General features: G+C 38.0%; 1 protein-coding gene and 1 long non-coding RNA gene across 4 annotated transcripts in view; one reads left to right on the forward strand and one right to left on the reverse strand.

Moving 5' to 3' along the window:
* LOC310845811 overlaps positions 1-18,596 on the forward strand; it is a 50,622-nt gene that overhangs the window by 11,356 nt on the left and 20,670 nt on the right. The window lies entirely within an intron of this gene.
* ATRNL1 (attractin like 1) overlaps positions 530-18,596 on the reverse strand; it is a 502,266-nt gene continuing 484,199 nt past the window's right edge. Inside the window, exons 29-30 of one of the 3 annotated variants that reach the window (XM_083741181.1) lie at positions 6,970-7,020; positions 530-3,458 (exon numbers count right to left, since the gene is read on the reverse strand). In XM_083741181.1, the coding sequence (XP_083597307.1) occupies positions 3,334-3,458; positions 6,970-7,020 (176 nt within the window). In that variant the 3' untranslated portion in view covers positions 530-3,333. Of the gene's footprint in view, positions 3,459-5,803; positions 5,854-6,969; positions 7,021-18,596 lie in introns of those variants that run through there. The other 2 variants (XM_083741183.1, XM_083741182.1) reach the window with 2 other exon arrangements.

Below are 18,596 nucleotides of genomic sequence, written 5' to 3' on the forward strand. Positions count from 1 at the left end.
ATCATTCTTTTAAAATTAAACATGAGGCCCTGCTATCATCTTTTATATTCTGCATTTATTGATGGGGCATTATACCTGATCCCACTTCCACCTGCAACAGTTTTGGCACACATACTGTTTTATTTTGTTTTTTGGACAGTGCGTGTCCAATAGCTGCTTGCTATCCAAACCTTTCCATTCCACAAATATTCTGGGTATGCTTTTTGTTCTGCTTTTTTGGTACTGTAGTACAATAGTGCCCCTATTATTGCCCCGGATAACAATAATGTGGTATTGTTTGGGAAGCACTGCAGAACTAATAAAGCTGAATGATGTGTGGATGGTCCAGTATACCGTAAATGCAGTGTGCCATGCACAATTACTGCTTCACTGCTATGTTGCAGAATACACTTTCAAAAAACGCTAGTTTGGTAGGGTTCATGCTTCGCCAGGGTAACTATTTCATAGAATACCTGTCCAATAGATGTAGGTAGACTCACAAAATACACGAACTTTTGGTAACTAAATCATGTTGGGGAAAATTAGGAAATTTATAGCCAAGTCTTTTATTTCTCTTTTGTCTTTCTTCAAATAATCATCTTACTCATCATACATGCCAATTCTAATGATTTGTTTTCTTTAAGCAAATCAACATTACAATGACAGAAGGGTTTTCTTTTTTAAGAAAAAAACCCAGACTCTTATTGGAGTTACAATATTTCTTTTTTTGATAATTTCTGACAGAAATCAATTTTGCCCTAATTCTGGAAAAAATTATATGTAAATAGGATCATATGAATAGAACATATTGGCATATAAGTGCTTGCAGAACTGGGTCCTTTGTTTAGAATAACAACAAAGTGAGGTAAGAACAGTCAACAAAAATCATCACACTGTAACAACATAACTTCAGCATAAGAATCAGGTCTCCTTTTGAAATGTGAAACTATTTCAACAATCATGCCAGCATAATTTATCAATGTGCAACTAATTAAAACAGCATAGCAGTCATGATAAAATGTAACCTAATGACCTCGGATGAGAGGGAACTACATACTGTACAACAGTTCCTTTTGATGTATTTAAATTCTTTTCTTTTTTTATACATTCAGTTCTCATCCAAATTAAGTAGTCAAATGATAATACAAAAGAAAAACACCTACCAACTCACAAACAGGGCGTTATTACTGCTACTGCACCATCTTGGCATGCAAGTAACTATGTAGTCAAAGTGTAAACAGTGAAATGTCTCCCCCTTCTGGAAATAAAATGATTTTTTGATTAAAAAATGCAGGTATAATTATAAACATCAGTTATATTTGTATAGCTTTCATAATTAGCACAACTCCACTTTAAGTAAGAGTTTATACCTCTGCTGATAGATAACTCCCATACAGGCAGCTGTCAAACTAAGGACTGCTACTTTGCCCTTATGAGGAAGTTCTTGCAAGACGACTGGGTGAGGAACCTGCCGTGACCAGTTCAGAGTGCAGCTCAGCTCCAAAGAAAATTGTAGATTTAGTCTTCTTCATTTCAGTGATGCTTAAGTTGAAGAACTAAATACGCAAATTTAATTGATCTTGAATGCATTTAACGTTCCCTGAATTTGAGACATTAAGCCTAAATATAGACATGCTTCATCTGCCGCCACCTTCCGCAAACAACTTTTACATTAAATATTATGGTTGGACTCCAACATTAGTTATAACTGGAATAGACCTACTGAAACAAATGGATTTGATAATAATAATGATTTATAACAATAATTTATTATTTATACCCCGCCCATTGATTTTCAGTGGATCTACTCTGAGTATGACTTAGTTGGGTACCACCTTATCATTCACCTATTGAGTGACATTCCACTTATGATCAGAGAGTTGGGGGAATTTCCCAAACAACATGGGAGGTGGTGTGGCAGCTGAAGGAAAAATGGCCAAAAATTGGTCCCCCTCCTCTGTGAGTAGTTATCTCTGCTGGATCATTGTTCCTTCTGTGAATGGAAGGGCCGAACTGCATAATGAAAATAAAACAAGGACGCTGCTTGATCTTTTCTTTAAAATAGTCAAAAAATTCCCTTTAGCTTTTGTTGATAAGGTGATCTCACATACAGAAAAGTCATTCCAAGAGTTCCAAGTGACAAAACTTCCTACAAGCCACTGGGGATTTTTTTTAGGGTACAGTGGAATTACTTAAATGCAATGAATACGAAGAGCTTGGATCTGTTGCTCTGAGAGGGAGGACTTTTAATAACTGTGATAAAGGGGTAAGTGTGGCCAGGGCAACATTATTCTGCAAATAAGCGGATATGGCATTAATTTTAACACTGGACATTGAGGCTACCATTTGCCACAAACTTGAGTATGCTTGAGACTATTGTAATCAATAGACGTCAGCATGCTTAAAGCTACATTTGACTTCAGCCTTCACAATTATGTTAGTTAAAAAAGCATCAGATATTCTTCTGCAGAGAGTCTTGCAATTTTTCTACTCCTGGGTCTTGCAATTTTGGAGATGGCTATTGGGGGAAAAGGGATCTTGGCTGCTGGACACGCTTTCCCAAACTCAGTCGGATCTGATAATGAGTTAGTTGGTTGGCATGGAAGACAAGCATGTACTCTTTGCTGTATTCACCATTCTGAATTCTTACATAGTAGAAAAGTCCAGTCTTCATCCTGCTTCAGACCTTAGACTGTGGCAGGGTCCTTTGGAAGGCAGAAATTTTTGATATGCATAAATCCTTTCAGAGTTTTGTTGTTGTTGTTGTTACATCTAGCTCATTGAAATACATGGTTTTTGCTATATCTGCCTATCACAAAGTTCAAATTATGCCTTCATATCAGGGTAATGATAATATTATTTATATCCCTAATAATGTCATTTTCTGCTTTCTTAAGTGTGTGTATCTCAGTGCTAATCAAGCTGAGAAACTGAATAACTCAACACTTCTAGCTATATAACAAGTCATTTAGACTTACTTTAATTTTCCATGATATATTTCCTTCCACATTATAAAACAATGTACTATCTTTTTCCAGACATTTTTATTTATTTCCTGATATGAATAACAAGAAGTGTGGAGAAGTATTTTTCATATCATTACTGATGTCAGAATCTTTTCATAAGGTCCTCCAGTATATTCACCTTTGTCATTCCAGATGCCCTGCTTTGGGGCACAGCAGAAAGAAGGTGCTAATCTATCTGAGCCTGGAGGTTCTTACCACCATTCTTACCACGATCCAGAGGTTGCCTCCATAAAACCTGAGGCTGTATTTTAGCTTACAATGGAAGCTCTTTAAAAAAGAAAAAAAGAAAGAAAAACATTACAGAATATACAAATGTGTTATTTTAATCTCAGACACAAGTTCCTTGACGTGTTGAAAGGTGGTGTTTTCGATTTCTGACTGCCGAACTCTTATCTTTACACTCTGAGGGCTTCTGTTGTGAAATGTCTATCAGTGCACTTGCAATTGCCAGTCCTGGAAGGAAAAGGAAAAGAGGAATTAACATTCTGCTATGAGAATACTTTTTCCTGCTTTCTCTTTCTACTTTCACTGAGAGGAGCTTCTAATTCCACTAGAAACTAGCTCATGAGCAATGGAATCAGACTTGCCATATGATTGCTTGAGCATTTCCTCCTGGTCTTGTACAAAAGTTATGAGAGAAAACATACAAAACTGCAGTATTTTAAGCACAGAAATAGTTTTATTTATGTATTGCCTTTAGGAAAGCCTGGTGGAAAAAGAAAACCCAAAACTAATAATACCAATAACTAGCAGCAAAACTGATATAGTGGAATACCCCTGTTTTCATCTAAGGAATGTTGGAGGGTATGACAAAAGTAAATAAGACACTTGTTACACACTGTAGCTGGGTTTTCATATAAACAACAACAACAAAGCAATACCAGAAGCCAGTGAAAGCAAAGAGTTATAGTCCTCTGTCCCTGTGCCACAGTCCCAATCCCACTCCTTCCCTGCTGGCTCTTTATTTTTAAAAACAGATAGACGTCCAACTTGTTGCTTAGGGTGTATTACGGTAATTAAGGCTTGGGAGACACAGATTTGAGCTATTTTATCTAAATACTGCTTCCCATCAAGTGAATTGCAGTGGGTGGGTTAGGAGTAGGGGTGTGTGTATTTATGAGACAAGCAGCACAAAAACCCAAACAACAAACCCAGTACTATAAAATACTATCTACAAAAAGCACTGGGTTTTTTGGGTGAAAAAAAGAAGAGAGGTGCCAGATCATATCTTGATAAAAGTGCTGTGGGTATCAGCACAAAATGGCTGCCATGGGCTGCAAAAAAAAGACATTATAGTTCTTTGTACCATTGAGCAGAATCACGAAAAGCACATTAAAATCCCCAACCATGTTACATACTTAAAACAAGATCTTAAAAGGCCTGGAAGAACATAAAAGACTTAAGCTGGCACTGAGGACATCAGTATGTGTGCAAGGTCAGGGGAAAGGAGGCATCAGTGAATTGCCTTACTAACTACAACTCTGCGTGTTTTGTCAATTAAGAACAGCCATGAGAATGCTGATACTTAAATATCATACAATATTTGAAGATTCTTGACTTTGATTTCTAATTGTGCCACCATACACTATTCTTCAGTTCACTGAGTGGATATATAGCTTGTCAACATGTCAGTATGCAAAAATTAGATGTATCTGTAAAATATTCCCTCTCATACTTTTTACTGAATCAAAATCATTTCCATGTTGCAAAAGCACAGATACAAAGGGCAAAATCCAACATGTGCAAAGAATGTTTCATGGCTTGTCAGAAGACCCAACGGGGTTCAAAAGGGACAGTTATTTCTCAGGGGGCAAAGTTAAAATGTAGAAGTAGCCTTTTGGATTCACTATATGCTTTTCCAGGTTCCACAAGAGTAGATCAACTTGTTGAAAAACTCTTCCCTGCTGTTCACAGAGAAGAAGCCTAGTTTATCTCTCCCCACATCATTCTGGATGCTGTCAGATGCTTCCCCATGATACTAATTATGGCAGCATCTCAGGGCAGGGCCATCTTTCTCCTCATGAGTCAGAGTATTCTTTTCACTTGCTTTGTTGTCCCACAGCCTGACTCTTGTTAAGCGGAGCTGTGAAGCTCCTACAAAGATGCTTCCTTTAATCTTCCTCCCTGCTCAGGATCACTTCCTCACATTGCACTAAACACATAGTTTGGTGATGCTTGTTTATTATGCTTCAGGTAGCCTGGAGGGGGGGGGGGATCAGATCACATGTGATGCATGTGAAAAATACCTTTTGTAGTGGTCCCAAAGAAAACCTTCCTTGCCTGGAATGCCTGTTTACCACAGAAAGGAAGCTGGCACTACCACCATTGGGAACTTCTTTCCTATGACAAATAGTTGTGTGTGTGTGTGTGTGTGTGCGCGTCATCTGTATGTATGTATGTGTATATGTATAGATGTTTATTGGAACTGCAGCATGAGAAACTGCACCACAGTCCTTATTCCTTTTGCACATGTGAATGCTATTTAAATTACATAATCAAGCATGCCTTGCCACATTGTGTGATGTAGTTTGACCCTAATTCATGGATCCTTTAATGGATCCATACCAATTAACATACACAAGCATGGGGCCATGAAATCATTTCCCACATCATATTTGCCATTCTCTGACTCTGCATCATTCAGTAGCACTATGACATTGGTGGCTGGAATAGCAGTGTTCAGCATGAAATTGTCCTTCGTAAGAAGAAGTGCTAGGGGTTGTAGCCAACGGTAGTTGGAGTAGACCCATTGAAGTTAATAGAAATGACTACCTTACATTCATTAATTTCAGTGGGCCCTTTCTGAAGAAAGCTTAGTTGGACAGAAAACCAGGACTTGCTTTGAGCCCTCGGGATGAAAGAAAGATCCAAATTAATTGGTGCCCACCAGTCTTAAAAATATAACCTAGGTTGCAGTCCAAACACATTTACCTGAGAGTATGGTTAGAAAGAAACATGCACAGGATTGCAGCATTAATGTAGTTTCAAGGTGCAAAAAGACATCAGACATCCACAGGACTCTAAACCCAATGTTCAGGCTACTGAAGAACTCTTGAATTTGTGAGTAAGTCAGGAAGAAATGTGTATCCTGGAGGTTGGTAGAGAGCTCAAGTCAGCTTACCATAGCTGTCCAAGGACCTTTTACATCTTTATTTCTCCTTTTAGGTCATGCTCTGATAAATACCAAATACGGTATGTTTTCTTATGTTGTGTGTGTGTTTCTGTACTGCCCACTCCTGCTTGTAGTTGAGAAACCTCTTGCTTCTGTCTTTCTCTTTGCTCTGAGAACAATTTAAAAATTTCCATATGCATGGTTCTTGTCTTAGACTGGTTCCAGTTGATATTAGCCTCAAGTTTTCACTTTCATTGATGCTTTTCTAGCACATACAACTAGTGCTCTGGCTCCAGTGCAAGGCCAAGTCTGATGCCCTTGCACCAGACTATGACCTGTCCTCATTTCCAGTGCCAGTGCATCCACTTCTCTGGCACACTTAGGCATTGTTGTGCAGCATTTTTAAGTGTCATTCAGTCTCCACAGACCAGGTCATACTAGTGAATTGATTTAGTAGTAAGCAAACAAGCAAGCAAGCACCAGATTGATACTTGCTTGTCAGCAACTATCTTTAGTTAAATCTTTCCTGTTACAGTTAGTAAACTGATCTAGGATCAGGCTAGGGATAGAATGTGCTCCCCAATAAAACACATCAAGGCACTTTTTACCGGACACCCTGAACTCACAAAAGAGCTGAACCTAACATGCTTTTCCCAAGTTTTCATTTTCTTGAAATATGCTTTATTGGATGCTATTCCTCTTACTCCACTATTCAGAAGGAACTGCTTCTTTTCAATCTAAAACTGCATACTGGGACATGCTTGCATGCTGTTAGAGTTCCATTAATATCAAGTCACTCTAGAAGATCATTTTTCAAAACGTCACACAAATCATCCAATGGAATTCACTTACCGTGTTCTCTAGGCCCAACACAGTTCCTTGTTATCAAAGCAGTACAATTAACTAGGGGAACAATTCATTACTTCAGACTGGCGGTCTAAAAGAATTTCATTTACCAAGTCAAAATGATGCACAGACGCTGCTGGCAAGTAGAATTTACATCAAAATGCAACCAAAGAGTCAATAAAAATGCTGGGGCTTAAATATTTATTATATGCTTTACCTTTATTTAATAGGGTTGTGTTTCCAAACAGTTAGAGTTAATATTATTGGCTGGAAATGTAAATCCTATGATATCTCCCATTTGTCACCCCTAGTTTCATGGCTTGTTATAATTTACTTCATGCATTCCCCCTTTAAAAATACTCCCTCCTGAGCTGAGAGCCTCTGTTTCTTCAGTTCTGTAGCAGTAGTACTGTAAAATCAGCATGGTTCAGTATCAAATCACAGAAGCAGAATTAATGAGTCACATGTACAGGTCAGTAGCTTCTCTGTGATCTTGAGGTCAGGGAATTCCAAGTCCATCTTGGAATGGGATTTATCAAATCAGTTTTAGCTTTACAGAAATGGGGATGACTATTTTCATAACCTTTGGTTAGGAAACAATCTATAGTTTCCTTTAGTGAATGCTAGAGACACCATTAAAAGGAGCGGCCAATCCAATATGCCAGAGAAAATGACATTATTATTTTTAAAAGACAACACCAGAAACAAGAAAAAACAACATTATCTTGGTGGTACATAGAACAACTATAGTCTTCCCTAATGGCAATTTAGTGGTAATAGTTGATCCTCAAGCACTAAATGCCTAACTATAAAATTACTGGTGTGCGGGTTTTTTATTTTTAACAATTATGCAGAACAATTAATAAGTACAGAAATAAAATGTACCACAATAAAGCAGATTGCCTTGCAAACTGTGGTGTGCAATTTAAGATGTAAGTGCAACACTTGAATTTTACATTTGAACAATAGGCTTTGAAAATGGATTCATTCTGAGATAGCTTTCCTCGCTCCCCACAACTTTTGCAAGAGCAGGCAGTACTATACATTTTAATTTTCCAGCAAAACAGCTTCATTAGGCGTGAAAGGTTAATTGCAGGCTTAAGTGCAATTCAGGGAACCACACGTGAGGCTTTGGTGAATAGAGCCGCCTGCTACAGAAGGCAGTGAGCTATAAACTGTTTGCCCTGCTGAAATGTTTTACTACCTCATTTACTAACTGTCTTCTTTTACTGCTTGTATTTGTAGTTCTTTTAAACCTTTAATAGCTACAGTTTTATTTCACTGTAATCAGATTTAAATAGAAATACCCAGGCTGGGATGTTTGAATCTCTCTCCCCCCCCCATTTTGTTGTATACAGCTACATACTAGCTGATGGAAGACCATATTACCTTCGAGAATAAGAAACCAACATTTTATACTTTAGTTTTATTTGCTGGCTGAGAAATGTAAGTTTCCCCATTCCTTTATTGTTCATTTTAATTAAAAATTTATCATGCTAACGCTTTCTCCTTTGTTAAAGTGAAGGGTGTTAAAGATGACCTGCTAGTTTTGGTTAGGCGGATAATTGGAATACATCCCCCTTTTAAATACATATTATTGTAAGATACCATTCTGGATAGATAACTTTATTAGATTAAATTACTGGCATTTCCACATTGTTATGCAGAATCTGAACATTCACAATACGGAACACACTATGATAATTACAGTAAAGACCCATCAGTGCAGAATCTTTAATACTCTAAATGAAAATTAAAGAAGTTAACCATAATGTCACAAAGAAATTTAGAGCAACAACCAGATTAGGCAAGAGTTGTCATGCAGGCAAGTTAAAAACAGAAAAGATGGTGCTCTAATGCCGTTTGAAACCAAGTTCACATTTCAGCATTGCTGCAATTTCCTTGGTTAGTTCCCCCCCTAAAAGCTCCTGTAAAAGCCCAGTAACTGAGGACTAAATGCAGCTGCATTAGTGCAATGAACTCATTACTTAGTATATTAATAATATCAGAGATCCCTGTACCTATGAAAGTTAATGCAAATAGCTCTAGTGAAATTTCAACCCTACTGAGAAAATAATGGGAATTAGAATGGCTAATCAGTGGTTAACATAGATCACCATGGAGCTCAACAAGTACATCTTCATTTTTATTTCATCAATACTATTTATAATTACACACTGGGCATTTTTACTAGGTTCTGTCATTTATTATGATCGTTTCAGTGCACTAAAACACTCTGCAAGCACGTATGAAAATATCCTGGTTCATCAACTCTCATTTATAATGGTGTGAGCACTATCTTAATGTTATGCCAGGGTTTCTACTCTTGCTAGCCTTATTTATAAACATTAACTTCACTTGCACCCATTATTCAGAGAGAGAGTACATTTACTGAATGCATCGTAAACCGAAGAAGAACTGAAAGGTACAAATCAGGTCCCCTTAGCCATCCTTTCCTCATCTCCCACCTCTGTGTTCAAAGATGCTGTGTTGGACTCAGCTCACAAAGCAAGGCTGCATTTCAGCCCCCATTCATTTCAACTGGGTTTATCTGTAGCCAAACCCTATTAAAATGAATCAAGGTGCTCTCATTTCCCATCTTCTTTTGTTTTGTTCCATCATGGAACGAAAGATGGCATACATGTAGTTCTCAGGCAGTCACCTTTCTCCCCCTATTCCTCTTTCTTCAGTCCCCAGTTTACCATCTCTGTTCCCTTCCTCCAGGCTCCCCCTCTCTAAGACCCTGGTGTCCTTCATGTCACCTTTAGACTTCTGCTTCCCCTCTCCCTCATTTTTGGCTCACTTCTACCTCCTTACCTAAAGTACCCTCTTGTTTTTCACTGTCAATTTTTGGTTAGGATGTGGAAAAGTATGTTCATTTAAGTAATGATATGAACTACAACTCCATTAAATCAAATATTTGTATTGTAGGCAGATCAGTGCTATTTTCTTTGATGGAACAAAATCCCATTCAGTAGTACTGGACTCACCACATGGAAGCAGCTGTCACAACTGTCATCCCTAAATATGTAGCAAAATAAACATTCTCTGAGAGGCAATTATGTTGGCAGATTTATAAACTAAAGTGCCTTGAAATAACCTTTGGAAGCAAATTTTGGAAGCTAAAAAGATCTGTGTTCAGCAGCTCCCTAACACTGCACCTAACTTCTTAAAAATCCAATTACACAGACTTCTTAGCATAGAGATTTGATGCATGATAGATCCTTTCCACCCAAATAATCAGTTTCTACTTTTAAAGTGTGTCTGCTCATTAATAGTGAATCAGTTAATCATAAGAAGACGCACCTCTGCTCTCACAATGCTGTTTGTTCTTCTAATTTGATTTCAAGGAAATCCTTATTCACTGATTTGTGACTTCACAAGAATATAGTGTAGTATGTTAACCACACCTGAATCGTGTGTGATCTCCAAGGTAGAAGAGAAAACTCCACCTTACCTTATTGTAAACAGTGAAGACTCTGCAACATTAGTGACTTACAGTTTGTAGTTTGCATTTTTCAGCTGATTCTGTTTTCTGCTATTAAATCAGTGTCAAAGCAGATCAGCAAGAGCTAGGTGATTGGAACTTAAAGGATGGAAAGCTATAACTAGGAAGTTAATTTTTTCCCCCACTCCAATTCTACGGTCAGTAACCTCAAATCTTATGACTGGAATAAATTATGCAAAATGATCAGTGCACATACATATGCATATGCATGTTCTAATTCATAATTCAAGCAGAACTGCTTGTTTCCATGTTTTGCTTCATTTTAGGGAAGTAAACTTTTTTAAAATGGGGTAAATGCAAATAGGAGACCCTGTAGTGTGATAAGGACCATCTAATTTTATACATCCCTTATGACCATGCTTTGGAACAGAATTTTTTCCTCCCAGAAATACAGAAAACTAAAGCATTTATCATCCATTTACAGTTACTAGTATAATCTCCTTTAATCCATGTATTTACCCTGGAAATCTCATTCTGCTGTTATCCCACATGCCAATCAGAATGAGCTGTTGACAGAGAAATGTCACACATATCAAAGAAATGATAGTCCTTGAAACACAAAATGTATGTCTTCATTTTACCCAGACTTTTTCACTTATGTTTTCTATTTTACCTGTTCCAGTGAAAGCCCAAAGCCTTGCTAAAAATATAATCTGTTGAATAAGAGTATTGGGTTTTGGAAATCCTGGTTTAAAATCTGTGGGGGAGAAATCTTTCTTAGCCTCAGTTCACCATCTGAAAACTGGGTGTTGTGAGGATCTGTGAGATAAGGAAAAACACACTATAAAGCACACTGCACACTTAAAGTAATATGGAAATGATCAATAATACTAAATTGGGAAAGCAACAGAATCTTCAGTTTTATCAGAAATGTCAGTGGCTTGTAACAATTTCTTTCTTTTCATTCTTTTCTTCTTTTGTACTGAAATTAATGATAATATTCTACAAAACTGATATTTGATGCTATCCCTTACAAAATCCTGCCATTTCCAAAGAGATTCACGGTGCTTCATTTTCACTTCAAATAGATGCCATATAATAGGGGAAACCTGCTCGATCTGAGTAATGATCAAAGCATCACTATCTTTGCTGTTGATATTGTGGTTAGGTTTGACAGTCTCCTGATAGGAGCTTAGCAAAGGAGAAAGAAAAACATTAGAAGCATAAAGTGTCCCATTTGCTTTTGTCTCAGATACTCATTTCTTCTTGGTTCCTTGTTAAAATCTATCCTTGTCAGACTACTTCAAAGCTTCCCCATACTCCACATTTTGCCACCTCCTCCATGGCAAATCCAACTCCTTAGTGGATATTAGCTGTGGCCCATGTGGAAAGCATACTATTCTTCCAAGTCCCTATCACCAAGCAGTAGCCGAAGGAGAGAAAGCTATGTGCTTTAAAGTTTAATCAGTTTTCGATTTGTTTTATCTTCCCTATAAAACAAATGTACTGGTTGCCACTATCCAGTGATAAAGAAGGGTGAACAGGAAGAGGTGATTTTCATAGTGCAAGCCATAGTTGTCATTTCAGATGTTTACTGCAACAATAGTTTTCCACTCCAAGACAACAAAATTTGGGTACCTAGTCAGGCAAGGTCTGGGCTGGAGCCCAGTGCAAAAGGAAGAGAGTCCATAGGAAACTACCAGAGACACAAGTCTGTTATTACATTACATGTACGTAGGAAGCTTCCATGCCGCAAGTCAAATCCATCTAGCTTAGTATTGTGAGCACTGACTAGGAGCAACTCTCCAGGGTTTCATACAGGGAGTCTCTCCCAGTGTTGCCTGGAGACGCTGGGGATTGAATTTGAGACTATCTACATGCAAAACTGATGCTCTGCCACTGAGCTATAGCCCTCTTCCAAGTCTTCTACTGCCAAGCAACCCTTCTATAAATGATGCAGGCCAACACAGTTGATATGACATAGGCTACAAATGTCTCACATAGGAAGAACTAAAAGTGCAAAACTAATTTAAGACCATGTCTGTCACTCACATAAATAGTATCAAGAAATTAAACACCTGGAAAATATTCTAAAAATGTGTATCCATTTTACAGATGGGAAACACTGAGAGCATCTAGTTTGTAGACAGCTTATTCTATGAATCCATAGCAGAGAACCCAAAGTATATAGCTCAAACAAGTGGACCAAACTACTAGCTTCAAATCAAGCAAGCCCATAGAAAGAACTCAATCCGCACAAAGCAGATTACCCAGTCTTAGGGCTTTTTGAGGGTTCCAGTCAATCAGTCTTAAGAGGCTCCTCAGTGTCCCCTTCTGATGCCTTCTCCATACTTCTAGGCAAGAAACTCTTACCTAGGGGAAAGAAAAGGGGGAGGCAGTGATAGGCCCTCTCAAAGATGGGTGGCTAATCTTTCCCAATGTAGATTAGGGTTCAGCTAAAACTCTTAGGTTTCCTGCTTGCAAAAAGATGCTCAGTGTTTCATTTCCCACTCACGGTATGGTTCCCGAATGAAGTCCTCAATCTCAATTCTGGGTAGAAATAGAGAGTCTACATCTGTGGGACTCACCTGCCCCAGTATGCATACTTGCACAAAGCATATATGTGCAAAATAAAAATAAAAATACACAACTTTAAAATAATAATGGGAAATCAACATTTGCATCCTTTGACTGGCAATACGGGGCCCAGAAAGCCCCTAATTGGCCGAGTTGGTACCTTTCTATCAGTTTTGCAGCCCTAACATCAGCCCACTCTCATAGACAGACTTGGGAAATAGGATGTAATATACGGAAAGACGCCTGAAGGATAAATAAAGGTAAAATGCAGGAACAGAAAGACAGTATGAGGCTGAGGGAAATGAATTTGGAGGGAGAATGGTCAGGGTTACAGTTATGAATCATTTATATTTGCCTTGCTTGTTTTCTGCCTTACAAGGAGAAATCCCTTGGCCTTTTGAAGAATGACTCTTTTGCATCTAAAAAGCCTGTGTTATCCAAGACCTCTGAGCAGGGGTAATTGTAATCTAATTGGGACAGTCAGTTCCAGCTTTTATGCAAAAGAGCAGCAGATAGAGCCTAGTTACCAATTGCCTGGGCATGTAACAGCATCTATTTTAGTTTTAGTTTTGTCCTCAACAGCAATGTCTGAAGAACAAGTTGCTTTTCTAAAATTTCCTTTCAAAACTGGAACAACTAGTTGACTCACTTCTATCTTGCTACACATACTCTCAATATATTCATTTCTGGGGTGCCTCTAAACTCTGAATTAGATTTGTGTACCTAGATATCTTCAGATGGACTGAACTTAGTGCTGCAGTTGGCAAAGATGTTACACGACAACAGAGGTTGAAGGTCTTGTACTGTATTTTGTATTGTAGAACTATATTTTCCTTCACAACTCACAAACTTTACTTGGTGATGAATATCTTCTTAGACAAATTATTATGGTGAACAAAAATTCTGGTAAAAACAAAAAAAATTCCTTCCAGTAGCACCTTAAAGACCAACTAAGTCAGTTAGTCTTTAAGGTGCTACTGGAAGGAATTTTTTTTGTTTTGACTATGGCAGACCAACACGGCTCCCTATCTGTAACAAAAATTCTGGTACACCACTTTAATCAAAAGTAGATACTATCTTCACCTTTAATGTCTTCTATTCTATCTGCACCCATAATGTGTTCTCTCTTATACATTACATTCAGTAAGGCTGAGTAACTACCAGGATCAGAAGTGTTTGGGGGGGGGGGAGGCAGTTGCTAACATTCTGCTTTAATATATTGTCGACTTTTTCTTTTAAGCTTCGGGGGTTTTTTATGAAAAAAATGTTTGTTAAGCAAAATTAAAATTTTCCAGTTATTCAGTATCCAGCTGAATTCTGCCATTAAATATTCTGTGCATCTCAGATTCCATTGCTAGCAGTCATAATGACAAATAAATAATCTTTGGTATTTAATTCAGGATTAAGTCAACCAGTTCTTAGAATTTGGAAAGCAGATTACTGTGTGAGACCTCCAGGCCTTCAAACATTTGTGATGCATGGCTAGTCAGATTATCTGCAGTACACCCATAAACATCAGACACATCAGGGGAAAAAAGAAAGCGAGAAAAGCAAAATAGTAAATCTCCTCCTCTCAATTTTGGCTAGCTCCATTACCAAAGCTGGCCCAATCTCATTCAGCATATTGATTTAACTCAGTCCAGCAGAAATGACTAGGACTTTGCTCATAGGTTTGAGTCACAGGAATGTTTTCCATTGAGCAAGCTAATGTGGTGAAGGAACTGTTACAAAAAATGTTGCAGACTCATAAATAATGGAAAAAGTTGGAGCCATACATCAACAAATTATGAAGGCTGCTTTCCTTTTGACAAATGATGTGCATTTTTTCCCAAACTGATTTTTTCTTCTATATATATATAACTGGTGTCTAGTTTTATTTGTAACTTCAAGTTATAAAATACCTCTGGCCCATTTACATCAACCATACCTTCATGTCCAATCCCCCCCCTAAAGTTCTCTCCCTGCCCCCCATTAGTTGCATTACTATCTTGTTTGTATAAAGTTGTAAGTCTGAGCACAGATTAGTGCTTCTATAGCACAGGAGAACTTTCCCCTCTTATTTACCACTATGACATCTGCTTTGATCCAGCACGGATAATGCTATAACCCTTGTCTGGAAGCAAAAGGAATATTTTGTTGATTGGTGGAAATACCTGTTTGCTCCATTTCCCTTTTTACAGTAACTTCCCATAGCCCGACCACACATAGTGTTGACTACACTAGATCACTAGCAGGAAGGTGAAGGAGGGAGAGAATGACGTGATTCTGATCTGCGTACTGAGCTCAGGGCAAAAAGGGGATGGGGCAGTCATTTGTGCTGGCTTGCACATAATACAAAAGTACAGTTTAGCACATCAGGGCTGGCTATTTTTTAATTACTGTTTTTGCTGTTGGCTAACCCTCTGAAGACCACATGCCAGCAGTGGGCATCAGCAAATCAAGAGTGGGTATGGTCAGTGCATGCATACATATAGAGGCAGGTATGCACATACAGTGACTACATGGACAAGCTTCAGTGAGCCTAACCAGCAGTGGGCATCAGCAAATCAAGAGTGGGTATGGTCAGTGCATGCATACATATAGAGGCAGGTATGCACATACAGTGACTACATGGACAAGCTTCAGTGAGCCTGAGGAAACCTGGCTTGTGCATCTCCTTCCTCTCTTCCTCCTGCAAGGCTAAGAGGAGGAGGACTGCTGATGAGTTAGTTGAATTTCAAGGGTTTGCAACTTAACACCATGTGAGAACCAGGAATCCTGGTTTAGAACAACAATTAAACAATCTGGTTTCAGTATCCATAGTTGAAGATGCCCTGTTTAGCGACTAACCACTATTTGTTGTAAACAAGGATCCCTGATTCATACCTAGCCCTAAGCTAAGGTGTCTTCGAAACTTAAAGTAATCATGGTAGAAGTCTTCCTCCCAGCAACGTGGCAAGGGGCGTGTGCAGTCCTGATGCTTTGCTCAGGCTTATTGAGGCTTATGTGTGAACCAGCCCACTGTGTGTGTAGCCACTTGCCTGTGGAGCATTCTTCATCATTGCTCAGAGCTTTTTGTGTCCCTTGGTGAATGCATGTGCACCACATTTCAAAGGCTGGGATAGGTTTATTGTTTTCTTAGTAAGAAGCAGCCCAAGTTTTAATTCTATCTCATTCCAGTTTGATTTTTAAAAAGATGAAGCCAGCAAAAAATAAATTAAAAAAATGGATGCTTTTGTCTGAGTAAATTGGTCCTCTTCTCTTTCCCCTCCCCTTCGTTCTTTCAGCTTGCCTTTCCCCTATGCATTATTTCAGCACAAAGATCTCAAGGCCACTTGTCTACAGAGATGTTAACACAGATAGTTTTATTACTATAGCCATGCTTCTAGTCCAAAGGGAGACCATGACAACTGCTTGCTAATACTTCTCATTCCTGGCCTCATTCTTTATTTTGAAATTCAGTATTATTACAAGCAGATTTTAGGGCAACCTTGAATACCTGAAAAGGTTTAAATATTTATGTTATTTGTCAATTTTTCAATTTAATCACTGAGTAAGCTTTCCCCTTTCAGAAAAGAAAAGAAAAAACAAAACCGCTTTCCTTGCTTGCAATGAAAGGTATGTAAACAACTTCTCACATTTGGGAGGGTTTCTCTGTTTTCTCCTGCATTTTCCTTCTTTCATTAATCTTAATCCAAACAAACTTTTATTTTAACACCTGGAGATGAACAACATTTCAAATTTGCAATCTGAAAAGTTTGCAGCTAATGATTGCATACTGTAACTTCTTATAACAGGTTGGATGTGGACTAAGTTTAATTGAAGTAACCTTCCTCTGAAATCAATGGGACAACTTAAATTATGTCATGACTAAGTCCCACCAATTTCTGTTGCTACTAAGTTCAACTCTGGATCCAACTCAGTGATTGTTAAAATAGCTAATGAAAGCTCTAACCTGCAAAGACCATTTCATTAATAAGGGACTTCCTGTTGCACAGCCTGGTTTTTTGTTACCATTACTTGGTAGTCCGATATCTAATGGATGATCTGTAGTACCTTTATATTGACCAGGAAGACACTTATATAATCACTAGCAATGTGATTTAAGATAATATTTTTGGTCTTTCTAGCTCATGGGTTGGCAAACTAAGGTCCGGGGGCCGAATCTAGCCCAATTGACTTCTAAATCTGGCCTGCGGATGGACCGGGAATCAGCATGTTTTGTGTGTTTTTTTAAATATATTTTTATTAAGATTTTTAAACATAAATGCAAATATAATGAACAATGTAACATATATCATAACATAATTTCTTAACTTCTTTGGACTCCCTCACGTCTCCCGCTCCCACTTGCATCATTGTCAATTCTTGCCCGCAATTTATCATCTTGTTTACATTCTTATGTCCCATTCATTTAGAATATAATCTAATAATTCTCCCAAAGGTTTATGATTTTTCCTCAATCTCACTTATCATCCTAATTGCATCTAATTTAGTGGTGGTCAATTATTTATGATCTAGCCTCCATCTTAACATTCAACCAAATTACAGTGCTTTTTAAAATAAATCTTAAATTTCTTCCAATCTTCTTCAACCTTCTCTTCTCCCAGGTCTCGGATTCTGCCAGTCATCTCGGCTAGTTCCATATAGTCTATCAGTTGCATCTGCCACTCTTCCAGTGTGGGTAGATCTTGAGTTTTCCAGTACTTAGCAATGAGTATCCTTGCATACATAAAAAATGTTCGGTCCTTCTTTAACACCTTCTGGGGAATCAGCATGTTTTTAACTTAAGTAGAATGTGTCCTTTTATTTAAAATGCATCTCTGGGTTATTTGTGGGGCATAGGAATTCGTTCCTTTTTTTCTTCAAAATATAGTCCATCCCCCCACGTCTGAGGGACAGTGGACTGGCCCCCAGCTGAAAAAGTTTGCTGACCCCTGTTCTAGCTGCTTTCCTCACATGTAAGAGTGACTTGCAAATGTGATGAAATAACAACTTCTGAGCCAATAGTTCATGGCTCCTTCTCTGCTACAACAATTTTCACAATCTTAAAGATTCATTTGCTAGAGTATTTGATCTTAGCTTATGAATTGATCGCTGGCAGTAGTGAGGAAAAAAGATAGAAAGCATTTTATGAGCTGGTCCATTGCTTGAGATTGCAACACATTTTTTTTCCATACCCCTCACATTGTCCATTCTAGTCCATATGCTTTTCTAGGCAGCAATAAAGCATACAAATCTGAAAATAATTGGGTGTGAACAATTCAGTGTTTAAGAGCAGTTTGCATTGGTGATGGAATGTTTGCTTTAAGAATTATTTTCAGGAGATATTGATTTGACAATATATTACACAACCACATCTCTGTGCTCTTGGGAAGGCGAAAAATCATTCTCTGCTTAGCATTTCAAATAGTGTCCTAATTTAAATGAGATTTCAACGTTAATGCTTCTTTTTTTAGACTTCTCATTTGCACTACTGCAGTCTTTCAATCCCTTATTAGTCCAAGTATACAAAGGAGAGAAGATGTGTTTGATGGTGATGATAATAAATACAGTAGGTTAGCATATAACCTCACATATTCAAATGTTGAATGAAAATAAAACTGATTTATTTTCTCTTGTCCCAGCT

This window comes from Podarcis gaigeae (assembly GCF_964106915.1).
Source record: "Podarcis gaigeae genome assembly, chromosome: 5".
NCBI lineage: Eukaryota > Metazoa > Chordata > Lepidosauria > Squamata > Lacertidae > Podarcis > Podarcis gaigeae.